Here is a 20,676-nt window from a genome sequence, read left to right as displayed (position 1 = left end):
GGAGATTCAGTGGGAGTGCAGAGATCCACCTGCAGCCCATGGAGGAGACCCACACCACCCACACAGGGATGTGCCCGAGTTAGACTGGGACCCTGTGGGAAGCTCACACTGGAGCAGACTCCTGGCAGGACCTCTGGCCTTATGAAGAGATGAGCCCACTCTGGAGCAGGTTTGACAGGACTTGTGACCCTGTGGGAGACCCATAGGCTGTCTCCTAAGGACTGCACCCCATAGGAGGGACCCACACTGGAGCTGGTCATGAAGAAGTGCAGCCTTGGACTCACCTTGGAGAAGTCCATGAAGGACTGTCTCCTGTGGGTGCAGGGGAGAAGCATGAGGAGTCCTCCCTCTGAGGAGGAAGGAGTGGCAGAGACAATGTGTGATGAGCTGACCACAATCCCCATTACCCATCTCCCTGTTCCACTGTGGGGAAGAGGTGGAGAAAATTAGAAGTGAAATTCAAGCCCACGAAGAAGGGGCCAGGGGGAAGGGGTTTTAAGATTTGGTTTTATTTGTTATTATCCTACTCTGGTTTGACTGGTAATAAACTAAAATGATGTCCCCAGTTTTAGTCTGCTTCGCCCATGAGGGCAACTGGAGATTATTCTCTCCCTGTTCTTACCTCACCCCATGAACCTTTTGCGGTATTCTCTCTCCCATATCCATGTGAGAAAGGAAGTGACAGAGTGCTTTTGGGGGATACCTAGTATCCAAGCCCCCACAGACATAAAATTGGTATATATAGCTTGTTGGTTCTAAGATGAAATACATATTGAGAAATTCATTACAGCTGTCTCACCAAACGGATTTATTTGCATCTTCTTGTTAAGCAGTGTATGCAGATTCTGTATAAAAAAGCTAAAAAAAAAATTCCAGCAAGAATTATGGAAAGGTGGTAGTAAGATTTGCTACCATAGTAATTAAATCTATTTGGGTACATCATATGAATGTGTTCAGATACTTCATATGAATGATGAAAACTTTAAAAATAAAACCCCAAAACCGTCAATGAAGTTCAGTAATACTTCTGAGGCAAGGGGGGACCATAGAGAATTGAAAATAACTTTGAATATAAGGGTCCAGATAAAAAGATGCCATAATTGTAATAGATTGCTATTATTTAGCTTTGCACTGGGATACAGATACAGTTGTGTGTGTGTGTGTGTGTTTTAACTGTATTTCCATATGTCACTTGTTTTAAAATGTAGAATTACTGAGTTTACTGGATCAATGGCTTTTGTATTGTAAATTCAGACATGTGGCCTCAGGCAGCTGATGATGAAATTTTCAATAGCAAAGAGTAATTGAACTCGAAAAATAACTGAAATGATAAATGATTATTTTAAAGGACTATGAGTAATATAACGTGTAGTAGTGTAATTGTGTTGTACAATTGTGTTACTATGTAATTAAAATTACATTCTTAAATATTTTTGTTAGTTATTTTCTACCTCTAATTTCTAGTTTTCAGCTGGAGAATTTGGTACCTAGCATTCTAGAGAGTTCCTCTTTTGGGAAATTATATCTTATTTCAAGTTGTTAGCTCTTGAAATCCATGAGATAATTGAGATAGTAGAAAAGGGAAGATGCATCTCTTGTTGACCTCTAGGTGAGGTGGTGTGGATATTTGGGTCAAGGGGTTTATTTGCTTCCTTTACCTTGTTCTTTCCCATGCGGGCATTTCCAGAGAACTAGGACGTAGTGATGCAGTTGACATGTTTGTGTTTAAGTTACTGTTAAAATGAAGTGCAAGTTTTGAATATTCAGGAAATTTCATGTAGCTTTAATCACATTTTATCAGACTGAACCAAAATATAAACACAACATTTTGATCAAGTTTAGGATGACTCACTATAAGGCACGTCTCAGAAATGTTCTTGTTCTGGAACTGCTAGGACCTGGAGCCTTGAATGGACAGGAAAAATATGAAAAACTTTTAGCAGAAAAACAAGTATTTCAGTACTGTAAGGGACTCTGTCAAGATGAGTTACAGTTCTTGGAATATTTGTGATGTCTGCAGTAAGTAAGCACTATCAGGATGTTGTCTGTAGATACTGAGATAGATTATATTTTTAAATTAGTCTTTCTTCCTAAAAAACGTGTTTCTGGCTCTCTTAAAATATTTTTAACAAGACTGTGTTTGTGAAATAGCATGACTTGATTCCTGAAGAAAGGTATCTAAATTTAGCTGAATCTGTGTGTTAAAAATAGTGGATGATGAAGGAACTCTAATCCAGGGTCTTATCTAAAAATAGTATGGTATGTGTAACTGGAGGTAGGAAAAATGCACGTTTACCTACAGCAGGTGCATTCTGAGTCCAGAGAGGAGGTGGATGCAGTGGAACTATAGATATAGTAATGACTAAAATACTTAAGTGAGTCCTAAGGACTAAAATTTTAATCCCTCAGGATTTAGGAGAAGTTATGTCCTGCAGTACATTTACCACTTCTCTAAAAATTTGAATCCATCCTTAGAGATGAGAATTCAGAGTCAGCTGCCCTGGCTGTGAGCCATTATTTTTACAGGAAGTTTTATTCTGTAGGACAAAGTAAATGAATATTGTTGCTATTTATGTGCTCCTTGCTCTGGGAGACATCTATATTATTATGCTAGAGGTCTTGTGAAAGTTTGGTACATACCATAGAGTTGAAACTAACAAAGCTTAAAATAACTTGATAGTCTGAAAAAACACTAAACCACCAGTGTGTTTTATGCAGCAATTTCACTTGAAAGGCTACGTGGTAGATTTGTGGCTTTGCTTTATTGTGTGTATTAAGGCTGGTACTGCAAGGAAAAGCTGACTAACTGCTTCTCTTTGTGTATTTGGGAAAAAGGTGCTGCGAACAGTGGAAAGAAACGATTGGGTCCAGTCTCTTTCTTAGCACAGTGTATTGTGTATCTTGTGTTAAACAGTCCTGTAATATGCACCAAACTTTTCCTTAGGAATACAGTAGCTTGATGTTGTTGTTAGCTTTTATTTTACTAGCTGAAGCTAGTGAAATATTATAGTCATCTTAAACAACCTTTATTACTACTTTGCTTCATCTTTCTTGAGCACAACTGTGCAAAATTCTATACTATATAACAGATGCATACACATTAGTGGAGGAAACCTACTCCTGTTCAAGAAAATGAAACAATGCAGAAATATGAAGAATAAATTAGAATTCAATTCAAACCAGATAGAAATGAAGCTTACTAAAGAAAATATTTTGAGGTATCTGTACAAATAAAGATAGTCAACAAAATCGAGATAATATTTTGTAAGGAAAGGAAATATGTTATATGTAACACTTATTATTTGATATTTGGAATGTCCATAATTGGAATTTTAAAATGAAAATGCATTCTCCTCCATTTTCACTGAGTGGCCTCTGTCAGTGTCTTTCTTGTCTCAGAAGACACTTGGAAAAATGCACAAAGAAATGTGATAAGAATACAGAGGTGGATGGCTCTTGGGAGTTAATATGCTCAAAATACTTGGCTGGTTCTAGTCAGCACAAAGGCAAGAGGTTTCCTTCTGCTGCTTGACTCTTTTGTAGAGGTTAAAGAGAAGTTTCTTCTCCCCAGATACTGTCTATATTCTAGTGGTGTCAGTACAAAAGAGAGGCACCATGGAGTGAGTTTGAGTGTGACACGAGGTATGCATCAGTTGTTTGGAAGTAATGAACTTCAGAGTTCTGTGTTCTTACCCATTGGGAAATGGGAAGTAGCTTTCCTCTTTTTAATTTAGAGGAACAGAATTAAATTGAAAACATGCATGCACAGAGATGAACACACTCTTGAGTAAATAATCCAAAGATACTTTTGAGGAACAGCTAAATGTTAGGGGCGTTTCAAAACTACAGCTAGTTTCTTCAGCAAAAAAGCCAGAATAAATCCCATTCACTTAAGTTACTTTTTTTTTTTTTTTTTTTACCTTAATACGTTTTTATTGTTTTTTTTGTTTTGCAGGATACAAAATTATGGATAATAATGGAATATCTAGGTGGAGGCTCTGCCCTTGATCTAGTAAGTAAATTCTGCATGGTTTTTTGTTACTTTAATTCACATAATTGTTTTCCTACCTTATAATTCCTGAAACTATAATAGGTCATTTGGCTGTGGCAATGTTCACTTTCAGTGAAGGAGAAAAGTATTTGTCAATGCCAGAAAAATGTTATTTTCCGTGAGGCATGATTGATTATTTGTGTAAATGGAAGGGAACTAAGCAACATAATATTGGAAGCAGGATATAAACATAGAATGCTAATCTTCAGTCAGCCAGAAGCACTAGTGCCTGAAAATAGTTTTTTGCTTTTTTTAGTTGTACCACCACCACTCTTCTTAGTTTATACATTTTAAGGTATCTTTCTCACCACCCCCTCCCCCAAACAAGTAAACAAAAGTTTGTTTGAAGTCTTTCTGAAGTCTAAACAGACAGAAATGCAATTTCGGCTGGTATTAAAAATAATATTTCAAAGAAATAGGAGAAGCTATGGACTCCATGGAGGGTAGAGAGGGCTTGCAGGGAGCTCTGGATAGACCAGAGGGCTGGGCAATCACCAAGCACATGAAATTTAACAAGAGCAAGTGCCTCATTCTGCACCTGGGATGGAGTATCCAGGTTTGAATGGGAATTCAGAAAGGTCAGTGCAGATTGTTTTCTGTGACTGGATGCTGACATTAACTTTAGCTATTAAAAAGCACCCAAGCCCCCTCCCAAATGACACACCATCTTATGTTTATTGTGGATTTAAAAAATACTATTATAGAAATAATAATGGATGTTTTAAGTATGTGAAAATTGTTGTACAAATTGAGGCAGAATGTCTTTGCAGCAGAGTTTGCAGTTGTCAAATGGGGCAACTGATAAATGCTTGGGGAAAGAGTGAAAGGAACAAGGTCAGTGTAAAGGGATTCCACTGGTGACATCCAGAAGACAGAAGGGGATATTAAACATGGTCTTCCTGCAGTTGTGTGTTTTCAAACCCATTTATACCTTTAGCTTCCACATCTGTTAGGAGTTCTATGGTTGTGTAAAAATTTGTAATGTTCCCTGTAAAGATATGATAAAAAAAGTTTATTTATTATTGTGATAGCCTTTTTTCTTCCTGACAGAAGAGCAATTAGAAATGGGGTTTGCTTTTAGAAATTATTTATTACTTTCTGTATAGGCATAAAAGAGCAAAATGAAAACAGATGTTACCATATTTTCTTCTCTTTTCTTTTCATCACACACATTTCACTTGTGTGATGACCATGTGTTTGTTCTCTAAGTTTGTTGCCTAGAAATAGTACAAAGTTCTTGTTCACATCTTAAAATGTTATTGAAGAAATTGCACCACAGAACTGAAATAATCATTTAAGTGTCTCTTGAGCACCGTTTATGTGCTTCATTGATTTTTCAGTTTATGTGCTGGTGCATGTTCTCCTAGTTCTAACATGTACATTATGGTTTTCAACCATAATGTATGGGAATCTGGCATGCTTTGCCATGTCTTAATACTTGAGGCAAGAATTAATGGGGACCCTTAATTCCATGTTTGGAGTGCAGGCATGTCGTGCTAGCTTGGTGTTTTCTGTACTTGAGTATGCACTGGATAATTTAAAAATCCTGCCTCAGAACAAAAAGTACATATAATGCAACTGCATGTACATTTTTGTTCAACTTTGAGTATAGTTCAAGTTTGTGATTGAGGTACAAGTGCCAGTATTGCCAGATTTAGTCTGTTTTCAATAATTCTTCCTCACTAAGGTGAGCTGAATCTGACATACGAGGCCTTCCCCTGTTTGTGCTGTGTCATGTTACCAAGTCTCATACTGGTGCTCACAGCCTGGCTGGAGCAAAGCTTTGAGAATGTCTTAGTGGGTTTTGGGTAGTGGTAATACCGTGTATATTACCACAGCTAAGGAAAAGCAAAAAAAATTGTAACTACAGCTGCAAAGATAAAGCAAATGCATCGTCTGCGTTACTTGAAATATTGCCTCTGTTGTTATGCATGAGGATTTCTATTTTTAATTTTTATCTGAAAATCCTTATCTGAAATGCTTTCATTCTCACAGAGTGAAGCTTTAGAGATACAACTTTTTGATTGTACTTCAGTGAGTGCTATTGTGGAGTAAACTAGAATACTGGAATATTTCTAGTATTAATTGTTGGACACAAAGTTTCAGTGTCTTTCTTGAGATGCCCTTATTGGTTAAGGAGTCTCTCTGGGTAGTGATCTTTCCTCTGTCTGTTTAGTGTTATTCTCACTTTTAGAATTCATATCAGATGTAAAGATCTTTGGGATCACCTAACACTACTGATTGTTCTCATAAGAATAGTTACTTGGAATCTTTATTAGCAGATTTATATTTCCAGTAGTACACGAAAAAAGTTAACTTTTTAAAATATGTAATGTTCTCTCAGCCTATCAGTTTGAGTTGTGTTTTAGAGAGTTTCTCAAAATCCAGTGCAGTATATAATCATAGACTGCTTGATGTAGTACCTTCTATGCCTTAGGTTGTTGCTCAGGCTTTGAGATTTGAGTCCACATAGGGTCTGTGGAGTTGCACATCTAAGTTCAGTGTAATGTTAACAGTCGGATGCTTTTCAAAGTATATCTATGACCTGACCACAAAGCAGTAACTTGAGACTCTGTCTTTATGGCACTCTTAACAAACTTTAAGTAGTATTTTAGATAAATGATTTCTTTGCCTGTTATTCATTAGGCCACTTAGTTTAGAACTATGTATTTTTTAAAATAATATTCTGGTTTGTCTCACGTTATGAAGTTAGAAAATTGGAAGTTTTGACGGGTGACAGAAAAAGTAATTTCTTTTTATAGTCATAGTGTTATTTCTGTTCTCTGTTTCTCCCTTTTTATACATATTTAAACATTTCTTGCATCTTCTAGTTAGAACCTGGCTCACTTGATGAAACCCAGATTGCTACAATATTGAGGGAGATACTCAAAGGACTCGATTACTTGCATTCAGAAAAGAAAATCCACAGAGATATTAAAGGTAAATTGTTTTTTTTATTTGTGTTGAAAGAATATCAGAAAAACTCATGCAACCTAAATGAGCACCCATACATTGTCAAATGGTGTCAAATGTCTTCATTTCTGCTATTTCCTCTTCTTTATTCCAGCTGCTAATGTATTGCTGTCTGAACAAGGGGAAGTAAAACTGGCAGATTTTGGAGTAGCAGGACAGCTAACAGATACACAGATAAAGAGGAATACCTTTGTGGGAACACCATTTTGGATGGCACCTGAAGTAATAAAGCAGTCAGCATATGATTCAAAGGTAAGGTACTTTAAGGCACTACCAAAGTCTCTTCCTTTTTCTAACTTGAATTACATAGGTTGGTCTTCAGACTGTAGCTAATAACTTTTGCTGTGTCTACATGAGGGTGTGTTTAGATGACACCTAGCAGCTGAAAGCTGTTGGTGAGGAAAGATTTCCTGATTTGTATCCAAAGTTTAAGTTTCCTAGTTTATTAAGACAGCCCAGATGGCAAGAAGTAATGACAGTATTCACGAGTACATCCCATCACCTTTTAGCCCACTCTATTGATGAGTATTTTTGGCTGTTTAAAAGTAGAAGAGAGCAAATAGCTACAAAATGTTAGAACTCTTCCTCTTGTTTTTAGAAAAAATAGCCAGCAACACAGTTGAAGAATATGGATTTGGTAGCTGTGAAAGTGTCGTTTGAAAGTGCTGTTACTCATCTCTGGCAGAATGTGCTGTGTGGGTCTGTGCTACTCTGACCATATTCTTTCAGATTTGCCATTCGGGGGTGTTAATTATAGTACCAAATTCATCTATACCCAGGATTTTGATTTAACAGAGTGGCACATCAGCGTACTGAAATCTCAACACAAGCACAATATATATCAATTGTAATACATGGTTGGGTCACAACAGAAGTGTGATTCCATTACTGTTCTCCGTATTCTCACCAGTATGGCACTGTGTGTCCCTTGTTGCCAGGAAGGAATATGTGCATTAAAGCCAGCTCAAGCCTATTGCTTTTTTCAAAGTTCATTCTGTTGGTTGCTTGGAGTTTTTTTGCTTTTTATGCTTTTATGCATTTGTTTGAGGTACATATACAGCTCTTTGCTGCCCCTGCCTTCTCCCTGCCACATGGCCTGGCTAGCTCAGCAGGACACCCATGGTATCAGGGAAGGCTCTTTGCCCAACCCCATGATCCACTGCTGCAGCTGTATGTCTGAAACAAAGGTCACCCTCAAGCCTCACTTGTATTAAGATCAGCTTTCTTTATGATAATTAGTAGTATTTCCTTATGTTCTTCCCTGAGCTCATCTTCCTTGCCCATCTCCTCTTGATTCCCCTGTAGGGATTTGTTGATTGGCCGTATCTCCATGCAATGAGGTTGGGGTGTTTCTTTGCACTTGCCAACTGGACTTGGCTGACTCTGGTCCAGGCTGTAGTATTGCTTAATTCCCTATTTGATATCTTTCTGTAAAGAGGCTATAACAAGCAAAACACTGTAGAGCCTCTAGAAGCTTAAATGACTCCAAATTCCCAATTTAAAGTTGAGTACAGATTTTTTGAATGGTGGTTGGTGGTTTTTTTTCTTCATCTGTTTTTGTAGGGGTTTTTTAGTTTGTTTATTTGTTTTGGTTGGTTGGGGTTGTTTTTTTGTTTTTGTTTTTTTGAGGTTTGGCTTCTGGGAATGATCATCACTTGGACAAAGCATGATTCAGCCCTTAGGTTTTCCATTCTGGCTGTTCCTGTCTGCAATGTCACATAGACATAAGAGTCTTGGATACTTGATGAGGGATTCCCAATAAAAGCTTGAAAGGGCTCTAGTTTTTGGCAGTGCTTCTGCTTCCTGTTTTGATTCCTGTCTTATATGAAAACCTGTTTTCTTAACCTGCTTCATTTTTCACATATCAAGTTCTCTGTTCTTTCTACTATAAAACTTGTACAGTAAAAAATAGATATTTAATTTGAAAACAGCTTTCTCTTGCACATAGACTGTTTTCTTTGACTTACAGGAGCTTCAAAGCCAGATTGAATTTTACTCATTAGATTAGAAGAGGAAAGGCTTATGGCAGTACTGCAGTAAATAGTTACCAGTGACATGCTGACTGTCATCTGAACTTGGAAAAAGAAGTAGAATTTTTGTTCAAGATCTGAAACTCTAAAAATCACAACACGTGATAAAACTTAATGTAGTGTCACCACTTCCTAAGGTCATGCTTATCCCTCTCCGTTTGGAGGACTCATTTGTGCTTGTCCTGGTGTTTCATTGTCACAGTCAAGTGCATCCTAGAAATGCCTAATTGGATACACATGCAGTTGGTACTCTCTTTCTTATCTGTGAAAAGGGAGGATATGGTTCCAGAGGTTCCAGAGTTATTTTTGATGTTTTCAACAGGAATGGGTTCCAAAACCCATCTTGGACTTCAAAGAGTCTAGTGTGCAGCCATGGTTTTTGCACTTTTTTGTTCATTTTTGTAGAGGAAGGTCACTAGCAGTACAGTTATAAATACACGAGGGAAAACGGAAGTATTTATAGACATATGTGTGTGTGCAAGTGGGTATCTCTGCACTCATACACATGTAGATTTGATGTTTATACTTATATATACACATGCTCCACCTGGGACCAAAAGTCTGGCAGGAGAAAGTCTGTCCATTTATGTGGCTTTAACACTTCCCTCTTGAGAAACTGAAACTCTGAATAAATTGGAAATAATAATGCTCAGTTGTTACAATGAAGACTCATCTTCGCAGGTGACATTTTTATTTTGTAACCAAGAAAAGCTTTCCTGCTACAGGGAGGTTACTCACAATTAGGCTTGAGGAGAGCTTAGCTGCTAATGCGCTTATTAAGACAAATGAAACTCGGGGCTCATGTGCTTATGTAATTCTTTGTGCTCAGGAGCTGTTCTGTAACGTGGGCTAACAAAATGGCATTTCATAAATTCGACGGTGTGCTAATTGACTCTGATTTTTTTTTTTTCATTCTTGCTTGCAAAATTAAGTAACTAAGCTCTTAACAGTAGGATACTGTCTGAACAAAGAAGGAGGAGCTTGTTTTGGGCCAGGCACTGTGGCTGTGACAGTGGAATGGATGTGTACAAGTCAGTCAAAGATAACCACGAGAATCCACGGGGCAGTTGAGGGATATTTAGTAAAGACAGCAGTGATAAATGAAATCTCTGCTGTATCCCATACCTGGAAATAGATCTGTTTACAGCATGGCAAAATTTCAAATGCTCTGTTTGGGAGTAAAACCAGACAGCTCATGTCAGATCTCTTCTGTTTTCCTGAGAATAAGTCTTTGTTCTGCTTTCACTTAAAAAGAAACAGAAAAACCCCAAAACATAAATATTTTTAATTGGTATCTTGTCCTTGGAATAGATGTTTCTGTGAAAATTTTTTCTTTTACCTTTCTGACAGGTTTATTATCCGTTCTCTTGACTTTTGGGTCTGTGATTTCAGCAAAACACAAGAGAATTATAATGCATTATTTCACATTACTTCAGTCAGATTTGCGATAGGATTTGTATCTAGGGAGGCAGCATTCCCTAGAAAGAGTAGCACATTCTGATGGTGAAAACTTTCAGAGGCTACTTGGACCAAAAAGCTGAATATTGGTGTTCAAGACTGCATTTCTCTAGTCTGTGAATAGGAATGATATATAAGAACAGTGTTAAACCTCAGGAAGGTTATATTCTAATGTATTAAATTTCTGATGGTTGTACTAGCAAATTTATGTTGAGGAAAGATCTTGTGCAAGTTAAAACATTTTCCTTTATGTAAATATTTTAGACTTACCCCATATTTACATAGTGTACTTGAATATGGCAGATAAAATGCTAGTTTACAACAACTCTACCTTTGCTTTTTGGTGTAATAGTATTGATTTCAAAAAATTTTAAACTCTGCTTAGTAGAACTGTTTTATAGTGTAGAGTGAAGACAGCCAAGAAACTCTGTTTACTTGGGCTATGTGGCTAATCACATAAAAAAATGGTAACAACACCAATTTACATATGAAGTTATTTACAGTAAAGCTCAAAAATCTCCTTTACAAGTGGGGTGGTTTTGACTGGGGTAAAATTAATTTTCTTCACAGAAGCTGGTATGTGACTGTGTTTTGGATTTGTGCTGCGACAGTGTTGATAACTCAGGGATGTTTTCCTTTCTGCTGAGCAGTGTTTGCACAGAGTCAAGGCCTCTTCTGCTTTTCACCCACCAGTGAGCATGCTGGGGGTGCACAAGGAGCTGGGAGGGGATTCAGCCAGGACGGTCGATCCCAGCTGAGCAGAGGGATATTCCATACCATGTGGCCTCATGCTCAGCAATAAAACCAGGGGGAAGGTGGGCTGGGGTCTGCTGCTCAGGGACTGGCTGAGCATCTTTTTGTTGGTAGTGAGCAGCTGTTTCCACTTACATCACTTGCCTTTCTTGGGTTTTATTTCTCTTTGTTATTTTCATTTTCATCACAATTTATTATTGTTATTTTATTTCGATTATTAAACTGTTCATAACCCACAAGTTTTCTCCCCCTTACCCTTCAAAATCTCTTCCTCCTCTACCCCCATTCCACCAGGGGACAGTGTGAGCAAGCAGATGTGTGTTGCTGGTTAAACTAGAATAGCAAGCCAACACTTTATTTTCTTTCTCCAACCTAATCTTAAAAGCAATTTTTCTTACAGGCAGATATCTGGTCATTGGGCATAACAGCCATAGAACTTGCGAAAGGAGAGCCACCTCATTCAGAATTACATCCAATGAAAGTTTTGTTCCTCATTCCTAAGAACAATCCACCAACGCTGGAAGGAAACTTCAGTAAATCCCTCAAAGAATTTGTTGAGGCCTGCTTAAACAAGGACCCAAGCTTTGTGAGTTTCATGTTTGTCAGTTTATAGTAGAGAGCTTGACTGGTTGACATGAATTGCTTGAATAAGTGTCGTTCAGCTTTTCTATTACAGTGTGACATAAGTGACAGGTACATTTTTAGATATGGTATATATTTAAAATCTCATTTGTATCAAGACTAAACTCTGGATTTCTTTGTTTTTATAGTGAGTCACTTAACACTCTCAAACATGGAAAAAAACCCCAACCCTCTCTTTTTTTCTTTTAAGAGACCTACTGCAAAAGAGCTTTTAAAACACAAATTCATTTTACGAAACTCTAAGAAAACGTCTTACTTGGCTGACCTCATTGACAGGCACAAGAGGTGGAAGTCTGAGCAAAGTCACGACGACTCCAGTTCTGATGACTCGGATACGTAAGTTTGATGAGTCTATAACATACCCTTTGTGAGGAGCCAAGGAGTTATTTTTAGCACATATATTTCTGTGTTCTATTATTTGCATCTTTTCATCTTAGTAGACTTGGTAAACGAATGAAATCTTAATTTCAGTGTTGCCAGGGATTTCATGCAAGTAAAAGTCACCGAGAACAACTCTTCTGGTCCATATTCTGTGCTACCTTCTCTTATATGTAGGGTCCCTGGTTCTTCCTAGACATAGGGCCAGCTGTTCTGCAAGCAGAAGGTCTCAAGCTGAACAGCCAAGTAACACTGCAAATGAAATTCAAGTGAAGAGATTGCTACAATTTATATACAAATGGATGAAATACCGCATAGTAAAGAAGACACAGCTATTCTCTGCAATGCTAATGACTAGCATCGAGTTATTTCTTGAGTGACATTACAGCTGTGTATTTGTTTACAGTATTAATGGCTTCATGTCTTCCAGTGACAACAGTCTTACCTATTTTTCTAGGCAAGAAAAGTGAATTAAGTTTTCTAATTTCCTCCCCTTTCCCTAATGATTTGAGGTACTCTGCTAAAGCCAGTTTTCAGATGGCAATAAAACATTTCATGTAACTTGTTGATGTGACTTGGGAAAATGTTTTCAATCTGTAATGCTTCACTTTATTACATTTGGTGAAGTATCTTGGTTTAATTTTTTTAATTTACACAAAAGATAAGTTACCTGAATTTTCATACTTGTCTTTATATGTAGTAGCCTGCACAACAGAATCCTGATCTTGGTCTTTACTGTAGTTTTTATGTTTAACGTGTATATTGAATGAACATCAGCAGTGAGGTGTAGGTAATAAAAATTGATTTATTTTTTTTTTCCCCCCCTCTCCCTTGAAGTGAAGCAGATGGTCAGGCTTCAGGTGGGAGTGATTCAGAAGAGTGGATCTTTACAATAAGAGAAAAAGACCCCAAGAATCTAGAGAACGGAGCAGCCCAGCCTTTGGACTTGCAAAGAAACAAGGTGCTGAAAATACTGACTTTATAATACAAGGAGATAATTCTTGCTTTAATAATTTAGTGGGGTGATTTTATTTTATGCCTTTAAAAGCATTTATATTGTGAAACTTCCAGAATTTTTGCTAAAAATGTATTTTCTGTGGTTGCCTTTCACGAAACTTTCTGAATAAGTCTTGAAGTTTGGGCATTCTGCTAATGTGTCCTTTTTTGTAGTTGACAAAATATGTACCAAAATGTTTATCTAGTTTGTGAAATACAACCACTGGAGGAAGACCAGGCCATACTGTATTTTTAAAATCTTCCTTCTGTATAGTAAACTAAAACCAGTACAGTGAAAATCTAGGCTGGAGTTCTGGAGAAGGCATTTTGGTCTTTTAAGGAAAAAGACTACAATGTAACAAAGAATAGGATGTGCCTGTGTCCAAAAAAAAAAAAAACAAACCAAGAAAAACAAACTTAACCCAGAATAAGGGATGTTTAGGAACTGGTCCATTGTATTTTCTCCAACCTGTGTGGCCAAAGCAGGTGGTTGCTGTGCTGGCTCTGAAAATTCTGCAGAAATATATTGTATCATGTCGGATGAACCTAGTAAATATCAGCATGTCTATGATTTAGTTCATGCTCAGTAGGATTGTAGGAGTTTGGGGGTTTTGGTTTGTGGATTTGGTTTTTTTTTTCCCTTTCTAATTTTGAGCTTGCATGTATTTGAGGTGCTGCAATCTCAAATTTTAATTCAGCCTCTATTTTCCACACTGCTTTGGAATAGTATGTTGTAGAATATCTTACATATATGGAAACAAAGTTTTCATAAAATGTAGCATGTTGGAACTACATTTTCTCTTTAATTAGAATACAATGAGGATGCTTTTTTTCAGAAATAAAATTGGTTAGATTTTTTTTTTCCTTTAAAGGAAAAGGATATCCCAAAGAGGCCTCTATCCCAATGCCTGTCTACAGTTATATCCCCTTTATTTGCAGAGGTAAGTTATTGCTTTAAAACATAACAGCTCCAAGATTTATGTCTCTGAAAAAAATTGAAAAAGTTAGTGAATGACACCTGAGGTTGCTACTACCCATTTTGAACTTGCTATGTTAAGTTTTAGCTGTGCCCTTTGCTTTCATGTGTGCCTGCTTTTGAAATCTGTATTTTGCTCCTAAATACTTCATATGCATGGTAGTAACATCAGCCATGCTGGTCTAAAGCAATGAACATGACAAGAAGAAGGTGTGTAAATGTTTGGACTGCAGCATTCTATTTTTAACACTATGTTATGTATTTATCTTATTACAAATTTCAAGCTCTTCACTGTTCCAAGATACAGTTGTGGACTAGATCATCAAGAATTTAATTTCTGAATTTCAGTGTTGAAAACTGTATTTTGTTCCCGTTCTGAGTTTTATATTTTTCTTACTTTTTCCCCAAATATTTAAAAACAACTTTGAAAAAGAATACGTGAAGGGTAAGAGAAGAATTTATGAAGATATGATTATTTTAAAAGTTGATAAAGTTACTTCAGTGTATGTGTATAAGGTATAGGCGTCCAAGTATGTATACTAAAGTAAGCATAGGAAGCACATCTTGAAACAAACAGCTATGGGTAAATACTGCTCTTTTTTCCTTGGGATACTTTGTATTTTTGACTGTGAGCATGCCGAAAAGGATGTGTGAAGATTGGAGATGTGTGAAGATGAATGACATCCTGAGAAGTACTGCAAAGACTAACTTCTGCTTGATAAAAGTTTTCAGCATGCGAGGGTGTATGATGAAGGTCAAATGCTGACACTGTGAACTCTGACAGTCACTTCCTGACAAGCTTCTGTGTTATATTGTGTATAGAAATATTTATTAGTATCTTATTAATGTATTTGTGTATAGAAATATTTATTAGTATCTTATTAATATATTTCTTCCTGGTTTCGTTTCAGTTGAAAGAGAAGAGTGAAGTGTGTGGTGGTAACACAGATTCCATAGAAGAACTGAGGAAGGCAGTTTATTTAGCTGAAGAGGTTTGTCCAGGCATTGCAGATACCATGGTGTCACACCTTGTGCAGAGGCTTCAGAGGTAATGAAACTATTTCAGTATGGCTTACAGAAAGCTGCAAATCTGATTCTACAAATATTTGGCTTGTGTTAAATTGAAAGAATTAATTTCTGTTTCTAATGGAGAAGAAAAACGCTTGTGCCTGCAGTTTGTGCAATTGTGTTTGCTTACTGGAAAAAAACCTAATCATAGCAGCAATTGTAATTTCTAGCTTCAGGTTATAGCACATATGTATGTTCATCCTGTTGGTGTGCATATTGTGTGTCAAATGAGACTGGACAGACTTTTTCCTTTGCAGTTCACATGAGAGACACACTCTTTCTTGGTGTCTGGGTGTATATTGCAGAGAGCACTCTGTGTCACTCATAGTTGCTTTTACCCACGTGGATAAATTGACTGTTCAGTTGGTCTGTGTTTCTTTCACTCACATAGTCAGTGGTTCCTTGTTCATTCATTAAAGACAGTCTGTATGGCCTTTTGGCGGAACCTCCAAAACCATTATTTGGTCTTAATTCAAAAGGCCAGATTTCGTATGAGATTTTCTAACTGCCTTGGTTAGGAATGTATTATTAACAAATACTCAATTTTCTGTTCTTTTAAATGCTGCACAAGAAAAGATGAGTGGTATAAATTTCAGAATTGCTGTTGGAAGAGGCATAAAATTGCAACCTTGAATCCAGGGGCCCACAGTTGTTGTGAATCTCACAGCAGCCAGATTGGATTGCTTGGTACTAGAAAAAACTCATGTCAATGATTATTCATGAACCACTACATGGAAAATTATCACCCTGAGCAGGTGTCTTCCTTATACTGTCTCTAACCACAGCTTGGTAAAGTTTAGGAATTCACAGCTTTGAAGTTGAAGCACAAGATTTCCAGGCCGACACTTTCTCCTTCAATAAAAACCAATGCCAAGAAACCTGCAAGCAATTGTGTTTGTTGCTTTATGGGCTGTTAAGAATGAAGCCCAGTCAGCATCTCCAGTGCTGAAAGGTTACTTCTAATGCCGGATGTCCTGTCCTGTCTCATTTGATCCTGGCAGGCTTGAAAGAGTTTCTGGAGCTTCCATCTCAGTTTGTTTCCATTAGGGGTTCCAAAACTGAATCCAGTCTTTCATCAGCTAATATTTCAGTGTCATATTTTTATCAGTCTGGTACGGGATCTTCCTGGAACTGGAAACCTCAAAGATTTGATGCTGCAGTTGAGGCTGAAAAATGACCATGTGGAGACAGTTGTCCAGCCATGGGCGTTTTTGGGGAGGCTGGAGGTGATCTTACTTGTTCTGTCACAACAGCAACATTCATCATTTTTGTCCTACAAGAAAGATTGCAGAACCCTTTATATACCTATTTAGCATTGTTTTCCTTCTGTTCTGCTTCCTTGGACTGTTACTGTTTTTCTTGGTCATAATGTCTTAGAACAGTGGAGGCAGGCACTTCATTCTCTTTCAAGGAGAGAAAGAATTACTCAGAGAGAATGTTTGTCAGTGGGTCATATCTGGGTGAACTTTCTCTTCTTTTCAGGGATGATATGCCAGCTAGTATGGGATGATGACTCCAGAAAGGGAGCGAAAGAATGAATAGCAAGAACTCCCACTTAAAATGAGCTTGAATCATTCCATAGCTTAGTAAAGTTTCCCTTGTGGATAAAGCTATTTTTTGGAGCTAGTCAAATTCTGAAAAAATAGTTCCTTTTTGTTTGAGTGCTACAAGAAGTATTCTCTGTTATATCATTAGGTCATTCAATATCCTCTCAATTTGGTAGCTAATTACTGAAGATAATTGTTGTTGTTTTCAACAACAAGTTTCTAATGACATTTTCACTTTCCCTTATGATTGGTTAGACTGGATTTTGTAAGTTTGTCTGAATGAATGAATTGGGACCCTCAGAATAGCTGCCCTAATAATTGGGACTATCAGAATAGATAGTGAGTGAATCCTTCCTCCTCCAGTTTTGATCTTGGATGTTTGAAGTTTACCGGAAACTTAATGTGATTAAAATGTGTGCTTATTTCTTTGGATGATTTAAGAATCTGCTTAGATCAAGAAATACAGTTTTCCTGTTGAAAAGGTTTGATGTAAACTTATGAAGTAGGAAAGTTGGAGTCACTTCCATCATTATGTGCTACTCAGTAACACATGAGCACAGGTTGTTGCTGTTAGGAAAGCAGTGGTACTCTAACGGGTGTATTTCAGGAGTTGTTCAGCTCCATGGCTCTTCCTTTAAAGTGTGGTGGCACTGGTGAGTACCATTGTGCAAGGAAAAAGGCCGGAACTTCAACGGCATAAAATGGAATAACTTCATTGCTGCTTGTTGTAGAATGCCTTTCTAAAAGTTGCCACAGTAACTATTTCTTTTCCTCTTCAGATATTCACTAGCTGGAGGAAGTTCTTCATCCTACTGACATACTCTTCCTGACTTTCCTAAGACAGCAGAGATCCCGTGGTGTCCGCATTGAAGGCATGCAACCTAATGCTGTTCTGCCTCTGTCTCTGGAAAGTCCTGGGGAGGGAGGACATTCCTAAATGTGCAAGAGTGAAAATGAAGTCTCTTGGATGGAGGCAATCTTTTTCAGCTCCTTAAAGCTATAATTTTTTAAAATGATAATGCACATATTCCAGGGAGGTGTCCTTTTGTAAAATCTGAAATGTATATTTAGGTTTGTGATAGAGAAATTGAAGATATTGAGAAACCTCAGGTATCTTGCTTTAAGAATTCCACTGGGAGATGGCGCATGGTTGTTGGAATTGTGTACAGATATGTATATAATGTCTTTTTTAACAGAAAGCCTTTCAATGTGCATAAGGAATCACTGTGTACAAAATGGTAAAGTGCTTTTGTAGATAACATTAGTGGGGTAAATATTTGACAGGCCATAACTGAGTATTGCCTTGCCTTTATTACATGTAAAGTTTGAATTATGTGATAAGTGAATCTTGGCTTGATTTTTGTATGTGAAGTATTTGCCATTGAAAGAGTTAATCCTGTATTATAGAACCTTCTATTTGTACCTCAGCACAGACACAATTTTATTCTTTTTCTCCAGCATTTCTTCCTTTTTATCTATATTCTGAGCGTGACTTTCTATTTATGGTACTACTTCTAGTTATTTTAAATTTCATACACCTGGTCTCTCAAAGCTTTAAATTTAAATTATTGTTTTTCCTAGAGAATGAGTTCTTTCATATCTTCAGTTTCAAATTGTGCCAATGCAAATTCTGAAATTGTTCAGTTTTAGTAACAGATATTTGTGAAGCTTGTGAAATTCAGAGTCTTTTTTTCACCTGAACATGTTTGAATGCTCACACAAATCTTTATTCCCTCCATTTATTCTGAAATATCTCCTTAAGATGTTGATTCTGAGACAGTGGCAAGTATTTATCATGCCTATTTTTATCATTAAAACAAATGTCTTTCAGCATAAAAGAAAAACTATTCATAGATTCAATATTTGGTCTTGCTGCCTTGATCTGTGCATCTCTTTCCCAAAATTGATAGATGTTGGACAGAGAGACTGCAAAACAGCCTGAGTGCTGTGTGCTGGGTCCTGTTGCTTGCCTCCCCAGAGAAAAGTTACTTCTTGAAATTCTGAATTTTGAAATTTCCACTATTCCTGTGAGGGCTTCTAGATAACTGACTTCAGGTGTTATAGATCTTGGAAATAGTAACATTAGTTCATTAGTTGTATGCACAGTTGATTAGGTAGCTGCCATTTTTAGTTTTTTTTCTTTTTCCCCCGCAGTATTACTTTGAGGTTTACCTTGGTTGGTTTCACCAAGACTATATTCAGGTACTTCTTATTCCAGTAGCTAAGAGAGCATATTTGCCTTCTTTTAATGAAGAAATTGATGACTTTATGCTTTGCATGACAGTGAGGTAACTTATATATTTACTTTGAAAAAAAATATATAGATAGGAGCTTTGGAACAGAAAGGATTAACATTTAAAAGTATAGGCGTATCTGCCTGGCTTGGTTCAAGAAACCCAGGTACACTAACCATTGTGGAAGCTGGTGAGGTCTCCTTCCAGGAGTTCCTATCACCATGGTAGCCCTCAGTCTATGCATATTAATAGCCTTAATTTATTAATTTAAGAATTTAACAGTAAGAGGACACTGTCTTGCTAACAAAGCTAATATACTTCTGCCCAGGTTGAAACAACAGTTGAAAGAAATGTGGGTGTGTGTTCATCTTGTGGCCATGCTTGCGGGCACTACTCATTTGCCAGCCTTATGAGATAATAGGTTTCCTTTATGGCTAAGGAATTTAAAGTAAATTGAACAATGCTAAAGTTTGAGCAATGTTTTACAACTCCACTTGATTAATATCTTTAATTATGTTGTTTAGTGTGCTCTTAAGTGTTACGGATAGGTTCACTCTTGAGGAAACAAATTTAGCACTGCTTTTGTGAAATGTACATCAGAATGTAGTGCAACGGGGAATTTACCTGTTGATGTCTCAATATGAGAACATTCAGCCTTCAGCTGATCTGTGTGCTGTGGCTGCACATGGAAATCAACAGGTGTGTTTGCATTGGAAATATAAATTGATCAGTGTAAGCTATCCCCTAGTCATCTGTTAATGTAAGGACTGGAAATTAATGTGAGCTTACTTGGAGATGCACAGAACTCTGAGACATAGTGGGGAGGTTGAATTTATGCTGCTGGCTTGAATGTCAATAATTTCTCAATCAGCAACTTGAATTAAATTCTAAGCGACACTCTTTGAACACTCATTTGAAAAGTTATATATATGTGTTTTGAGTTGCATTTTAGTTGTGTTCTGGGACTGTATGTTGAGGAAATACTTCTCTGAGTAGATGGTGGCAGAATTCGCCTGATGAATGTGTCAGAGCTTAAGATGAGTAAGACTTATGGTGAGGGCAGGTAGCCAAAAGGCTTGGGCATTTAGAAGGAGACAAGACCTCATTTATGGTAGAGATGTGTATTTTTATATGTAATATACAGATTATTTAAATATAGACTATCTTAAACTGAGATTCACTGAAAAAAAAGTGTGCTGTATCTTGAATGTAGGAGTACAATCATTTGCTATTGAAAAGTATTGATGCTTTAAAAATCAGGTCTATATTGGTAACAGAAGAGGAGCTTCATTTGAAAGAAGCACCGCCTCAGTTTCTCAGAGAAAAAGATGTGTATTGATATTTTTGAGAGGTTTTTTCATGCTTAAAACATGTCTGTGTTACGATGTTGCACTGATGATTTTTCTGTGCAGGTAGTACTTCACTCAGTCTTGACTATACTAAATGACAAGCTATCCCTATTTATGCAAACATTTAAATTAGTAGAACTGCTTATTTGTCAGGGATTTCATGATTAGGCAGTAAATAAACTCACTGTTTAAAAACAATAAAATCAGTTATTTGAACTGAA

At 37.1% G+C, this 20,676-nt stretch overlaps 1 protein-coding gene across 3 annotated transcripts in view; it reads left to right on the top strand.

Annotated features, from left to right (window-relative positions):
- Positions 1–20,676, top strand: part of STK24 (serine/threonine kinase 24) — a 54,003-nt gene extending 33,327 nt beyond the window's left edge. For all 3 annotated transcript variants that reach the window (XM_048295832.1, XM_048295833.1, XM_048295834.1), the window contains 9 exons: positions 3,956–4,012; positions 6,883–6,991; positions 7,119–7,276; positions 11,666–11,851; positions 12,098–12,243; positions 13,123–13,246; positions 14,154–14,222; positions 15,169–15,305; positions 17,652–20,676. In XM_048295832.1, the coding sequence (XP_048151789.1) occupies positions 3,956–4,012; positions 6,883–6,991; positions 7,119–7,276; positions 11,666–11,851; positions 12,098–12,243; positions 13,123–13,246; positions 14,154–14,222; positions 15,169–15,305; positions 17,652–17,688 (1,023 nt within the window). In that variant the 3' untranslated portion in view covers positions 17,689–20,676. The remainder of the gene's footprint in view (positions 1–3,955; positions 4,013–6,882; positions 6,992–7,118; positions 7,277–11,665; positions 11,852–12,097; positions 12,244–13,122; positions 13,247–14,153; positions 14,223–15,168; positions 15,306–17,651) is intronic.

Source organism: Corvus hawaiiensis, chromosome 2, assembly GCF_020740725.1.
Source record: "Corvus hawaiiensis isolate bCorHaw1 chromosome 2, bCorHaw1.pri.cur, whole genome shotgun sequence".
NCBI lineage: Eukaryota > Metazoa > Chordata > Aves > Passeriformes > Corvidae > Corvus > Corvus hawaiiensis.
This window is presented reverse-complemented; position numbering and strand designations above follow the sequence as displayed.